The 13,795-nt window shown below is 38.9% G+C and overlaps 3 protein-coding genes across 3 annotated transcripts; all 3 read left to right on the forward strand.

Moving 5' to 3' along the window:
• Positions 1–250: 250 nt before the first annotated feature.
• LOC133142233 (C-X-C motif chemokine 11-6-like) lies at positions 251–1,914 on the forward strand. Its single transcript, XM_061263330.1, has 4 exons — positions 251–349; positions 613–739; positions 864–956; positions 1,143–1,914. Exons 1-3 carry the CDS (start codon positions 295–297, stop codon positions 949–951), a joined length of 270 nt encoding a protein of 89 aa, XP_061119314.1. The 5' UTR covers positions 251–294; the 3' UTR covers positions 952–956; positions 1,143–1,914.
• A 4,139-nt stretch (positions 1,915–6,053) lies between these two features.
• On the forward strand, positions 6,054–7,648 carry LOC133142232 (C-X-C motif chemokine 11-6-like). The gene is made up of 4 exons (XM_061263328.1): positions 6,054–6,156; positions 6,383–6,509; positions 6,634–6,726; positions 6,911–7,648. Exons 1-3 carry the CDS (start codon positions 6,102–6,104, stop codon positions 6,719–6,721), a joined length of 270 nt encoding a protein of 89 aa, XP_061119312.1. The 5' UTR covers positions 6,054–6,101; the 3' UTR covers positions 6,722–6,726; positions 6,911–7,648.
• Positions 7,649–10,129: 2,481 nt separating this feature from the next.
• On the forward strand, positions 10,130–11,543 carry LOC133142234 (C-X-C motif chemokine 11-6-like). The gene is made up of 4 exons (XM_061263331.1): positions 10,130–10,227; positions 10,490–10,616; positions 10,741–10,833; positions 11,018–11,543. The coding sequence occupies exons 1-3, from the start codon at positions 10,173–10,175 to the stop codon at positions 10,826–10,828; spliced, it is 270 nt and encodes an 89-aa protein (XP_061119315.1). The 5' UTR covers positions 10,130–10,172; the 3' UTR covers positions 10,829–10,833; positions 11,018–11,543.
• Positions 11,544–13,795: the final 2,252 nt, after the last annotated feature.

Genomic DNA, 13,795 nt, shown 5'->3' on the forward strand with positions numbered 1-13,795 from the left:
ATAAAGCTTCTGTGTATTGTTGCATGAAAGTGAAAGAATCTCTGCTGTGACTTTCACCCACTTTTTTTTTCTTTATAAAAGCACATTTCCGAGAAATGGGAAATTCTTTCATAAAAGAAGAACCAGTGTGTGTGCGACAAAGGGGAAAATCCCTCTCTATGCCAGAGCAGAGTTGCATCATAGGATCTGCTCTGCACAGCTGATATAAATACAGCTGAACTCTTCATTCATTCACAACTTCATCTCTTCAGCTGTCAAGACCCACAAAGAAGAGACACCTCACCTGCAAGAACCATGAGATCTACTGCTTTCATCCTGCTGGCCTGCCTGCTGCTTGTAGATGTTAGAGGTAATACATTTGAAATAAATGAGATAAAAGGCCTGTTCATTTGTGGTTTAGCGGAAGAACATTTTAAAAAATCTATTTCACTGACAAAACTATGATTCAAAAGAGCTGTAGACAGCAATAACATTTGGTTTTCTGCTGATAAGAAAACTGAATCTTGAATATCAATATGGATGGGGTTTGTTCAATTTTTGAGATTAACATTAACATTAGTTTCCACAAGGTTCAAAGCTTAAATGTGATAAAGTTGTTTTCCCCCCCTCAAGGCATGGCGATATCTTCCAGGGGTCGGTGCCTTTGCATGGATGCTGGTGTGAACTTCATTAAACCCAAACTGATTGAGAAGGTAGAGGCCATGTATCCCAGCCCATCCTGCCAGAACCTGGAGATCATGTAAGGACATTACGCTGTTCTTCCCTCTCAAGACTAAAAATCTGCGCTCAAAGAATGACTTATGATTGCATTCATAGACAAGAGTTTAGCACATTAACACATTGTGTTTTCTATGTTCATTCAGTGTTACCTTGAAAGGAAATGGAAAACCGTTGTGCTTGAATCCAGCCTCACGGTTTGCCAAGAACTTCATCAAGGATGCACAAGAGTAAAAGAGGTAGGGTGAACTTTTATATATTTTACTGTTCATTCTATATTCAGATAGATTGACCTTTACAATCATTTTATTCTGTTATTATGATTGATGTTGTCTTGCGGTAGATTGTTTTATGGATTTTTAGAATAACTGTCAGTAATCCAGTGCTTTTGCTATGTGGTTAATTACATTTGAATGTCTTTTCAGGACCCAGAAGTGAAGTTTTGGACTTCCATTCATAGCAACCATGAGCAAGTTCTGCTGTGAGAAGACGTACCTCTTTGTAACCATTATGTTACCAAGCAGTGATAACATTTACAATGAATGCACTGAAATGTCAATATTGGAAAATTGAAATATATTCAATATTGTGTATGTTTCTAAAATGTAAAGAAAGATGAAGCTAACCTTATATGCCGTTTGTATATCAGTTTGTATATCTATGTTTTTTATGTTAAGATGTTTTTTATACAAATGTGAATAATTGTCTTGTCAGCAGATGATATATTTTTGTTTGCCTTTAATTTTATTGTGTTTTTGAATATTGACTCTTTCAAATGACTTACTGTGTTATTTAAGATTTCATGTGAATAAAACATTAAATGTACCTAATTTACATTCATAATGTGAGTTTGACTTGCTGGATGTGGAGGGAGGAGAGCTAGGCAATCATTTCATTTTCAGGTTTTTCAGACACATGGAAACATACAGTACCTAGTACACATACAACTAAAACTTTACTGAGGCAATTAAAACATTAACCAAACCAAAATGTGGATATCTCACTTCATTAAGTTTAAGCCAATTTAATCAAAAAAATATTATATTTCTGTCGGCCCAATGATTGTTAATATGGAATATCGAACATTCTTTTAAAATGTTGTCAATTATTTATATACATGCGATGTGACTGTAAACATGGGCTTAAAAAATGAAAAGTGAGTCAAATGAAAAGGAAATAAAAACAGCAACAAAACACTATCCGTTTTCCAGACCCCTTTCTCCTTTCCATCCATAAATCAACATGGAGGGGTAGTCAAATGCACCTCCAAAGGTCAGCTGACTAGCTGTCACTGGTGCACCTGTATAAATCAATCACATCACCAAGATAATACTTGAGAGGAATATAGGTGTGGTTCTTAAAACTGAGTGCACAGTATGATGTACAGTCCACCATCGTATCTGCAACCACCAGTTCAGTGGCTTGAGCAAGGTTTGGCACCTCAATTTCAGAAGAAAGAAAATCATGACAGAAATCTACAGTGTCATAAATCTGATATTCAAAGCAATACAATGAATAATTTACAATGAATATGTCTTTTATGAGCCAAATATAGGGGTACCTTCCATTTCTTTAGTTACAATCACTGACTTCTGGCATGTATACTTATTGCCATTTAGCTCAAGCCATTTCACAGACACCACATGATGGACCTTTTCTACACCCAAGAAGTCTCTCATTTTATCCTGCACATATTGCATATTTCTCATTTCAGATACTGGACCCATTATGGTCTCCTTTGAAAAAAATGGGTGCGCCACATTGCTGACATTTTTACAACACTGCAACACCTGATTGTGCTTGACCAAGGACTTGCAAACATTCTTGAAATTTAATCTGGAAGACCACTGTTTGAAAAAACAGTGCTTGAATTCAAATCTCATACACATATGCCTCACCATCGGACCTAAAGCTTTAATCTCTGCTGGAACATGTAACAAATAATGTTGTTTTGGTGTTATATTGTTCTCAGGAATTAACTCTAATGTGAATCAAATGTTGCTTAATAAGTACCTAAAGGTTTGCTATAGTTCCAAGAGTTATAACAGGTGCAAACAGGATCCGAACTATTTCTATTAATTCAATAATAACTTCAATATATGCATTCCTTTCACAACTATCCAATACAAATGGTAAAATCTTAAGGACGACAAGCATTTCTCCAGAAGATTGCCTCAGTTTGTTGTCGTTTCATGATAATGTGGTGACAGTAGTAGGGCAAGGTTTGTCTCGGATATCAACTGAGTATGGGTATCTTAAAATGGCACCGTTGAACGTGTCCAAGTCCAGCTGCCCGGACAGCAGAAGAAAATACATGTCTTTTTTTTTTTCACACAGTTTAGTGAGTACATTTTGGTAATTGCTGAAGTTGGACACATTCTGTTGAACCCAGCCAGTATTGTGTATCTTTTACTTTCAGTTTCCATTTCCTGTGCGGACAAAGCTTGTGGATTAAATGTGCGGTTGATGTTAGGTTCACAACCTTCTTGAAAATTCCCTCCCTTTCCTCTGAAGGCTGTAAAAACCCAGTTTGGCAGCTTTCGCTTCTGCAGAGCCTGAAAAGATTCCCTTTCTTTGTCACAGGATAATTTACATGTTTAACTCAAGGAGTTCACTCAAAGACATACATGTCAAGTAAGGTACACTCAGTACACAGAACTGGAGTTGGCCTCCGGATGCTGCACTATGGCTGCCCACTACTCTGAAGTAACTAGGATGGGTCATTGCAGAGGACAAATGACACCACAGGGTCGAATAAAGTATATCTCAGTATCTTATGCATTTTAGTTTTTTAAAGAATGCAAAATTACCAGCAATTTCTGGACAGTGGACCTATTATGGCATAAGACAAATTGTGGCAAAAAACTCTCTCTCCCCCTCCTTCTCTCTTGTATGTCAAAATTCCTATAATTTACCCTTAATATTCATAATTAAGCAATTTACATAATTAGCCCTTACATATTTACAGTTGTAAAACCCCACGCTAACCCAATGACGGAATTCAGCGGGGGCCGAAGGGGGTTTTGCGTGCTTGTCATTCTGGCGTTGCTGGGAGAACATTAGTAGGGTTAATTATTATCCTCCATACAAGAACAGAGCACAATTATGTTTAAGAATATACTGGGTCCGTTGCCATGGGTCGGATATGGATTGACCTGCCCCATATCCTGCTTACAGCTGGCCAGAAACGGATCAGTACAATTCTCAATATTCTCCGTTCTGAAACGGGGCCGTATTGTACGCTTAGTGGTTACTATAGTTTTACTCGTTTATCTGACTCCATTTAAAATATAATTTAGAAATTTGGGTTTGCAACTTACGCGGACCTCGGGAGTGATTACATTCGACTTGTACCTGCGCCACCATTACTAAATATATGTTCTCGCGATTAACATTATTGCTGAAATCTCAGTTCGGTGTAGAACTCAGAGGCTGAGGGTCCAGTAAACACAATACATGCAAACCTGCCATGATAGTTGCGAGCCCAGGTCGGCGTAGCATTAACTGGGCTCCTTAGAGCTAATTTGACAGGAACCAGCACCGTAATGCCCAGGGGTTCCCTTCGCGTCAAATCACAAGAGCCGTGCGTCCCCCGACCCTTTAATTGGCAGAAACTTGCTGGCCTCGAAGCTTAGAACTCTCACATATGTGCCAAACTGCCGATCGGTCAGTCTTTGGCCCCCCTTTTCCCCTTCAATATTCAGTTGTAATTTAGGCTGAAAAGGTACAAGATGAATTAGAGTCATGGAGATCATGCAAGTTACAAACAAAATAGTTTATTCGCAGACAGGTAGGTTATTAGCTTTAAAATATCACAATCAATTACAAAATACACAAATTAAGAATAGAGATTATATATTATAGTAAATAATCATACCTACCCTGCTTGGACTACACACAAACACAGAGTATAGAATATGCCGTGTGGAAAGTCGAATACGATCTCTCGCTGCTACACATACATACATACATACATACACAAGACATGTTGTGTGGGAAGTCGAATACGATCTTCCTGATACTTACATACACGTACAATATGCTGTGTGGGAAGTCGAATACGATCTTCCCAGATTGGTCTGCCTCCCTTGCTTTTATGCCAAATCATACGTTTGGAACCAGGCGGCAGTGCCATAAATCAACCTGGAGGGGTGGTCAAATCTGGAATTTAGACGCCCACCGTTGGGGGTTGTTGAGTAGGGAAAATGAGATGATTACCAAGAGAGGACGTGTAGGTTTTCCCTTGGGTTACTGAAACTATAGTTTATTAAATTCCATTTGGTATGAAATGTATCTCATCCAATTCCTTGATTTTATCAGATCACATCCATACCAAACAGATTACCCTTATGTTTTATTATGTTGCAGTTATCATGAAACTTCCCTCCTGATTATCCATTTTACATGCAATTCCTGTTACCATTACATGAGACTAAATGCAATAATACAAGGATCACATGGGCAATGTTTTCAAGGTATTACTGGGTCTATTTACTATCTTAATAGCAGTTCTGAATATTTAATCTAGGAGAGCAGTCACTGGTGTAATGACAGCAGTGCCCAAATGAGGGCACTGTGGCATTGTCCGAAGTCTTCCCCCTTGGAAGTGACCAGGTATGGGGTCACAGGGAGGTCACCAATGTTCGGGAGGATTCTTTTCCCATGACGCAACTGGCTTTGGACCACTCATACATCTTAACTCCCCAACAGGTAGTCTAAACAACATTGAAACCCCAGCTCTCAGGCCCCTCACAAATGGCAGCCCTTCCTGACCTTAACCACTATGCTACAGGCCGCCCCATCATATCTATGAATGCTGTAGTTGGGAGTTTTCATGATAACTGCATTATGCTGTGAATATGTATTTGTGCCTCTCATGGTAATATACCTTTTGGATAAACCTGATTTGGGTGAATGAAACAGGCATGTGTGCCAACGGTGGGGGCTAACAATGTATGCTCCAGGAGGGGGAAGTCAGCAAGCTGACCAGCGCATGAGACCAAATGTTACTTTTGACTGGTTTACACAGTCCTATTTGAATTTCAAGTGTTATGTTAGGGCCATCAACCCAATCAGTGAATTCAAATGGATAAAGGTTCTGTGTATTGTTGCATGAAAGTGAACGCATCTCCGCTGTGACTTTCACCCACTTTGCTTTTCTTTATCAGAGCACATTTCCGAGAAATGGGAAATTCTTCCATAAAAGAGGAACCAGTGTGTGTGCGACAAAGGGGCCTTTCGTGGCACTGTGCCAGAGCAGAGTTGCATCATAGGATCTGCTCTGCACAGCTGATATAAATACAGCTGAGCTCTTCATTCCTTCACAACTTCATCTCTTCAGCTGTCAAGACCCACAAAGAGGAGACACCTCATCTGCAAGAACCATGAGATCTGCTGCATTCATCCTACTGGCCTGCCTGCTTCTTGTAGATGTCAGAGGTAATACATTTGAAATAAATGAGATAAATGACCTGTTCATTTGTGGTTTAGCTGTATGATTCAAAAGAGCTGTAGACAGCAATGACGTTAGATTTTCTGCTGATAAGAAAACTGAATCTTGAATATCAATATGGATGGGGTTTGTTCAATTTTTGAGATAACCATTACTGTATGTTCCACAAGGTTCAAAGCTTAAATGTGATAAAGTTGTTTTCCCCCCCTCAAGGCATGGCGGTATCTCCCAGGGGTCGGTGCCTTTGCATGGATGCTGGTGTGAACTTCATTAAACCCAAACTGATTGAGAAGGTAGAGGCCATGTATCCCAGCCCATCCTGCCAGAACCTGGAGATCATGTAAGGACATTACGCTGTTCTTCCCTCTCAAGACTAAAAATCTACGCTCAAAGAATGACTTATGATTTCATTCATAGACAAGAGTTTAGAACATTAACACATTGTGTTTTCTATGCTTATTCAGTGTTACCTTGAAAGGAAGTGGAGAACAGATGTGCTTGAATCCAGCCTCACGGTTTGCCAAGAACTTCATCAAGGATGCACAAAAGTAAAAGAGGTAGGGTGAACTTTTATATATTTTACTGTTCATCTATATTCAGATAGATTGACCGTTACAATCATTTTATTCTGTTATTATTATTGATGCTGTCTTGTGGTAGGTTGTTTATGGATTTTTAGAATAACTGTCAGTAATCCAGTGTTTTTTTTATGTGGTTAATAACATTTGAATGTCTTTTCAGGAACCAGGAGAAAAGTTTTGGACTTCCATTCATAGCAGCCATGAGCAAGTTCTGCTGTGAGAAGTGATAACATGTACAATGAATGCACTGAAATATCAATATTGGAAAATTGAAATATATTCAATATTGTGTATGTTTCTAAAATGTAAAAAAGATCAAGCTAACCTTATATGCCATTTGTATATCAGTTTGTATATCTATGTTTTTTATGTTAAGATGTTTTTTATACAAATGTGAATAATTGTCTTGTAGTCAGCAGATGATATATTTTTGTTTGCATTTATTTTTATTGTGGTTTTGAATATTGACTCTTTCAAATGACTTACTGTGTTATTTAAGATTTCATGTGAATAAAACATTAAATGTACCTAATTTACATTCATAATGTGAGTTTGACTTGCTGGATGTGGAGGGAGGAGAGCTAGGCAATCATTTCATTTTCAGGTTTTTCAGACACATGGAAACATACAGTACCTAGTACACATACAACTAAAACTTTACTGAGGCAATTAAAACATTGACCAAACCAAAATGTGGATATTTCACTTCATTAAGTTTAAGCCAATTTAATTTAAAAATATTATATTTCTGTCGGCCCAATGATTGGTAATATGGAATATCGAATATTATTTTAAAATGTTGTCAATTATTTATATACATGCGATGTGACTGTAAACATGGGCTTAAAAAATGAAAAACCTGTCAAATGAAGAGGAAATAAAAACAGCTACAAAACAATATCCGTTTTCCAGACCCCTTTCTCCTTTCCATCCATTCTTCTTTGTTTCTCAGTCAAATGCACCTCCAAAGGTCAGCTGACTAGCTGTCACTGGTGCACCTGTATAAATCAATCACATCACCAAGTTAATACTTGAGAGGAATATAGGTGTGGTTCTTAAAACTGAGTGTATAGTATGATGTACAGTCCACCATCGTATCTGCAACCACCAGTTCAGTGGCTTGAGCAAGGTTTGGCACCTCAATTTCAGAAGAAAGAAAATCATGACTGAAATCCACAGTGTCATAAACCTGATATTCAAAGCAATACAATGAAGAATTTACAATGAATATGTCGTGTATAGCGGCGGCACAGATGGTGCAGTGGGTAGCACTGCCGCCTCACAGCAAGGAGGTCCTGGGTTCGAATCCGTGTCGGCCGGGGCCTCTCTGTGCGGAGTTTGCATGTTCTCCCCGTTTCTGCGTGAGTTTCCTCCCACGGTCCAAAGACATGCAGGTTAGGCTGATTAGAGAGTCTAAATTGCCCATAGGTATGAATGTATGAATGTATGAGTGTATGAGTGTATGAGTGTGTGAGTGTGTGAGTGAATGGTGTGTGTGCCCTGTGATGGAGTGACGACCTGTCCAGGGTGTATACCTACCTTTCGCCCAATGTATTCTGGGATCGGCCCCAGCCCCCCTGTGACCCTGTTCAGGATAAGCGGGTTAAGATAATGGATGGATGGATGTCTTGTATAAGCCCAAATATAGGGGTACCTTCAATGACTTTAGTTACAATCACTGACTTCTGGCATGTATACTTATTGCCATTTAACTCAAGCCATTTCACAGACACCACATGATGGACCTTTTCTACACCCAAGAAGTCTCTCATTTTATCCTGCACAAATTGCATATTTCTCACTTCAGATACTGGACCCATCATGGTCTCCTTTGAACAAATGGGGTGCTCCACATTGCTTACATTTTTACAACACTGCAACACCTGATTGTGCTTGACCAAGGACTTGCAAACATTCTTGAAATTTAATCTGGAAGACCACTGTTTGAAAAAACAGTGCTTGAATTCAAATCTCATACACATATGCCTCACCATTGGACCTAAAACTTTAATCTCTGCTGGAACATGTAACAAATAATGTTGTTTTGGTGTTATATTGTTCTCAGGAATTAACTCTAATGTGAATCAAATGTTGCTTAATAAGTACCTAAAGGTTTGCTATAGTTCCAAGAGTTATAACAGGTGCAAACAGGATCCAAACTATTTCTATTAATTCAATAATAACTTGAATATATGCATTCCTTTCACAACTATCCAATACAAATGGTAAAATCTTAAGGAGGACAAGCATTTCTCCTGAAGATTGCCACAGTTTGTTGTCGTTTTATGATAATGTGGTGACAGTAGTAGGGCAAGGTTTGTCTCGGATATCAACTGAGTATGGGTATCTTAAAATGGCACTGTTGAGTGTGTCCAAGTCCAGCTGCCTGGACTGCAGAAGAAAATACATGTCTTTTTTTTTTCACACAGTTTAGTGAGTACATTTTGGTAATTGCTGAAGTTGGACACATTCTGTTGAACCCAGCCAGTATTGTGTATCTTTTACTTTCAGTTTCCATTTCCTGTGCGGACAAAGCTTGTGGATTAAATGTGCGGTTGCTGTTAGGTTCACAACCTTCCTGAAATTCCCCTTTCCTCTGAAGGCTGTAAAAACCCAGTTTGGCAGCTTTCGCTTCTGCAGAGCCTGAAAAGATTCCCTTTCTTTGTCACAGGACAATTTACATGTTTAACTCAAGGAGTTCACTCAAAGACATACATGTCAAGTAAGGTACACTCAGTACACAGAACTGGATTTGGCCCCCGGATGCTGCACTATGGCTGCCCACTACTCTGAAGTAACTAGGATGGGTCATTGCAGAGGACAAATGACACCACAGGGTCAAATAAAGTATATCTCAGTATCTTAAAACATGCATTTTAGTTTTTTAAAGAATGCAAAATTACCAGCAATTTCTGGACAGTGGACCTATTATGGCATAAGACAAATTGGGGCAAAAAACTCTTTCCCCCCCTCCTTCTCTCTTGTATGTCAAAATTCCTATAATTTACCCTTAATATTCATAATTAAGCAACTTACATAATTAGCCCTTACATATTTACAGTCCTATTTGAATTTCAAGTGTTAAGTTAGGGCCATCAACCCAATCAGTGAATTCAAATGGATAAAGCTTCTGTGTATTGTTGCATGAAAGTGAACGCATCTCCGCTGTGACTTTCACCCACTTTGCTTTTCTTTATCAGAGCACATTTCCGAGAAATGGGAAATTCTTTCATAAACGAAGAACCAGTGTGTGTGCGACAAACGGGAAAATCCCTCTCGTGGCACTATGCCAGAGCAGAGTTGCATCATAGGATCTGCTCCGCACAGCTGATATAAATACAGCTGAACTCTTCATTCATTCACAACTTCATCTCTTCAGCTGTCAAGACCCACAAAGAAGAGACACCTCATCTGCAAGAACCATGAGATCTGCTGCTTTCATCCTGCTGGCCTGCCTGCTGCTTGTAGATGTTAGAGGTAATACATTTGAAATAAATGAGATAAAAGGCCTGTTCATTTGTGGTTTAGCTGAAGAACATTTAAAAAAATCTATTTCACTGACAAAACTATGATTCAAAAGAGCTGTAGACAGCAATGATGTTAGATTTTCTGCTGATAAGAAAACTGAATCTTGAATATCAATATGGATGGGGTTTGTTCAATTTTTGAGATAACCATTACTGTATGTTCCACAAGGTTCAAAGCTTAAATGTGATAAAGTTGTTTTCCCCCCCTCAAGGCATGGCGATATCTTCCAGGGGTCGGTGCCTTTGCATGGATGCTGGTGTGAACTTCATTAAACCCAAACTGATTAAGAAGGTAGAGGCCATGTATCCCAGCCCATCCTGCCAGAACCTGGAGATCATGTAAGGACATTACGCTGTTCTTCCCTCTCAAGACTAAAAATCTACGCTCAAAGAATGACTTATGATTTCATTCATAGACAAGAGTTTAGAACATTAACACATTGTGTTTTCTATGTTTATTCAGTGTTACCTTGAAAGGAAGTGGAGAAAAGAAGTGCTTGAATCCAGCCTCATGGTTTGCCAAGAACTTCATCAAGGATGCACAAAAGTAAAAGAGGTAGAGTGAACTTTTATATATTTTACTGTTCATCTATATTCAGATAGATTGACCGTTACAATCATTTCATTCTGTTATTATTATTGATGCTGTCTTGTGGTAGGTTGTTTATGGATTTTTAGAATAACTGTCAGTAATCCAGTGTTTTTTCTATGTGGTTAATAACATTTGAATGTCTTTTCAGGAACCAGGACAGAAGTTTTGGACTTCCATTCATAGCAGCCATGAGCAAGTTCTGCTGTGAGAAGACGTACCTCTTTGTAACCATTATGATACCAAGCAGTGATAACATTTACAATGAATGCACTGAAATGTCAATATTGGAAAATTGAAATATATTCAATATTGTGTATGTTTCTAAAATGTAAAGAAAGATGAAGCTAACCTTATATGCCGTTTGTATATCAGTTTGTATATTTATGTTTTTTATATTAAGATGTTTTTTATACAAATGTGAATAATTGTCTTGTCAGCAGATGATATATTTTTGTTTGCCTTTAATTTTATTGTGTTTTTGAATATTGACTCTTTCAAATGACTTACTGTGTTATTTAAGATTTCATGTGAATAAAACATTAAATGTACCTAATTTACATTCATAATGTGAGTTTGACTTGCTGGATGTGGATGGAGGAGAGCTAGGCAATCATTTCATTTTCAGGTTTTTCAGACACATGGAAACATACAGTACCTAGTACACATACAACTAAAACTTTACTGAGGCAATTAAAACATTGACCTAACCAAAATGTGGATATGTCACTTCATTAAGTTTAAACCAATCTAATTTAAAAATATTATATTTCTGTCGGCCCAATGATTGGTAATATGGAATATGGAATATTATTTTAAAATGTTGTCAATTATTGATATACATGCGATGTGACTGTAAACATGGGCTTAAAAAATGAAAAATGAGTCAAATGAAGAGGAAATAAAAACAGCTACAAAACACTATCCTTTTTCCAGACCCCTTTCTCCTTTCCATCCATTCTTCTTTGTTTCTCAGTCAAATGCACCTCCAAAGGTCAGCTGACTAGCTGTCACTGGTGCACCTGTATAAATCAATCACATCACCAAGATAATACTTGAGAGGAATATAGGTGTGGTTCTTAAAACTGAGTGCATAGTATGATGTACAGTCCACCATCGTATCTGCAACCACCAGTTCAGTGGCTTGAGCAAGGTTTGGCACCTCAATTTCAGAAGAAAGAAAATCATGACTGAAATCCACAGTGTCATAAACCTGATATTCAAAGCAATACAATGAAGAATTTACAATTAATATGTCTTGTATAGCGGCAGCACGGATGGTGCAGTGGGTAGCACTGCCGCCTCACAGCAAGGAGGTCCTGGGTTCGAATCCGTGTCGGCCGGGGCCTCTCTGTGCGGAGTTTGCATGTTCTCCCCGTTTCTGCGTGAGTTTCCTCCCACGGTCCAAAGACATGCAGGTTAGGCTGATTAGAGAGTCTAAATTGCCCATAGGTATGAGTGTGTGAGTGTGTGAGTGAATGGTGTGTGTGCCCTGTGATGGAGTGACGACCTGTCCAGGGTGTATACCTACCTTTCGCCCAATGTATTCTGGGATCGGCCCCAGCCCCCCTGTGACCCTGTTCAGGATAAGCGGGTTAAGATAATGGATGGATGGATGTCTTGTATAAGCCCAAATATAGGGGTACCTTCAATGACTTTAGTTACAATCACTGACTTCTGGCATGTATACTTATTGCCATTTAGCTCAAGCCATTTCACAGACACCACATGATGGACCTTTTCTACACCCAAGAAGTCTCTCATTTTATCCTGCACAAATTGCATATTTCTCACTTCAGATACTGGACGCATCATGGTCTCCTTTGAACAAATGGGATGCTCCACATTGCTTACATTTTTACAACACTGCAACACCTGATTGTGCTTGACCAAGGAATTGCAAACATTCTTGAAATTTAATCTGGAAGACCACTGTTTGAAAAAACAGTGCTTGAATTCAAATCTCATACACATATGCCTCACCATTGGACCTAAAACTTTAATCTCTGCTGGAACATGTAACAAATAATGTTGTTTTGGTGTTATATTGTTCTTTAACTCTATTAACTCTAATGTGAATCAAATGTTGCTTAATAAGTACCTAAAGGTTTGCTATAGTTCCAAGAGTAATAACAGGTGCAAACAGGATCTGAACTATCTCCATTAATTAAATAATAACTTGAATATATGCATTCCTTTCACAGCTATCCAATACAAATGGTAAAAGATTGCCTCAGTTTGTTGTGGTTTTATGATCAACTGAGTATGCGTATCCTAAAATGGCACCGTTGAATGTGCCTGCCTGGACAGCATAAGATGTTTTACCACACTTTTTACTTCCATTGGTGCCACACCCTCTAGTATTACGTGCATTATATCTTGAGGAGTTTGTTCGATGAGTTCAAGTGCTGGAAATTCAGTTAGATAGCTTTTTCTGTTAATTCCAGATGTGATTTTCAAACTTATTCAAAGCATATTATTGCAAACCTGCAAATTACACTCACAGTGTCGGCACTTGCGGAATGCGATCCGCCATCAGACCCCTCCAACTTATCCAGAATGCAGCAGCTCATCTGGTCTTCAACCTTCCCAAATACTCACATGTCACCCCCCTGCTTACTTCCCTCCACTGGCTGCCTGTCATGGCTTGCATCAAAATCAAAACATTGGTGCTAGCCTTCCAAGCAGTTAAGGGGTCTTCCCCAGCTTACCTACAAAAAATCATCAGACCCTACACCCCTGCCAGACCTCTTCGTTCAGCCTCCACAGGCCGCTTGGCACCACCCCTCTCCGAACCTCCACCTCACGCTCACGACTACTGTCTGTTCTGGCTCCACGGTGGTGGAACGAACTCCCCGTTGAGGTCAGAACTCTCTTCCCACCTTCAAGCGCAAACTGAAGACACACCTCTTCAAGCTGCACCTCTCCC

The sequence above is a fragment of the Conger conger genome, chromosome 12 (genome assembly GCF_963514075.1).
Source record: "Conger conger chromosome 12, fConCon1.1, whole genome shotgun sequence".
NCBI lineage: Eukaryota > Metazoa > Chordata > Actinopteri > Anguilliformes > Congridae > Conger > Conger conger.

Coding starts and splice junctions, on each gene's coding strand:
- LOC133142234 (XM_061263331.1), top strand. CDS start 10,173: ATGAGATCTGCTGCTTTCATCCTGCTGGCCTGCCTGCTGCTTGTAGAT. Junction 10,228..10,489: donor GCTGCTTGTAGATGTTAGAG/GTAATACATTTG, acceptor CCCCCCCTCAAG/GCATGGCGATATCTTCCAGG. Junction 10,617..10,740: donor TGCCAGAACCTGGAGATCAT/GTAAGGACATTA, acceptor ATGTTTATTCAG/TGTTACCTTGAAAGGAAGTG.
- LOC133142232 (XM_061263328.1), top strand. CDS start 6,102: ATGAGATCTGCTGCATTCATCCTACTGGCCTGCCTGCTTCTTGTAGAT. Junction 6,157..6,382: donor GCTTCTTGTAGATGTCAGAG/GTAATACATTTG, acceptor CCCCCCCTCAAG/GCATGGCGGTATCTCCCAGG. Junction 6,510..6,633: donor TGCCAGAACCTGGAGATCAT/GTAAGGACATTA, acceptor ATGCTTATTCAG/TGTTACCTTGAAAGGAAGTG.
- LOC133142233 (XM_061263330.1), top strand. CDS start 295: ATGAGATCTACTGCTTTCATCCTGCTGGCCTGCCTGCTGCTTGTAGAT. Junction 350..612: donor GCTGCTTGTAGATGTTAGAG/GTAATACATTTG, acceptor CCCCCCCTCAAG/GCATGGCGATATCTTCCAGG. Junction 740..863: donor TGCCAGAACCTGGAGATCAT/GTAAGGACATTA, acceptor ATGTTCATTCAG/TGTTACCTTGAAAGGAAATG.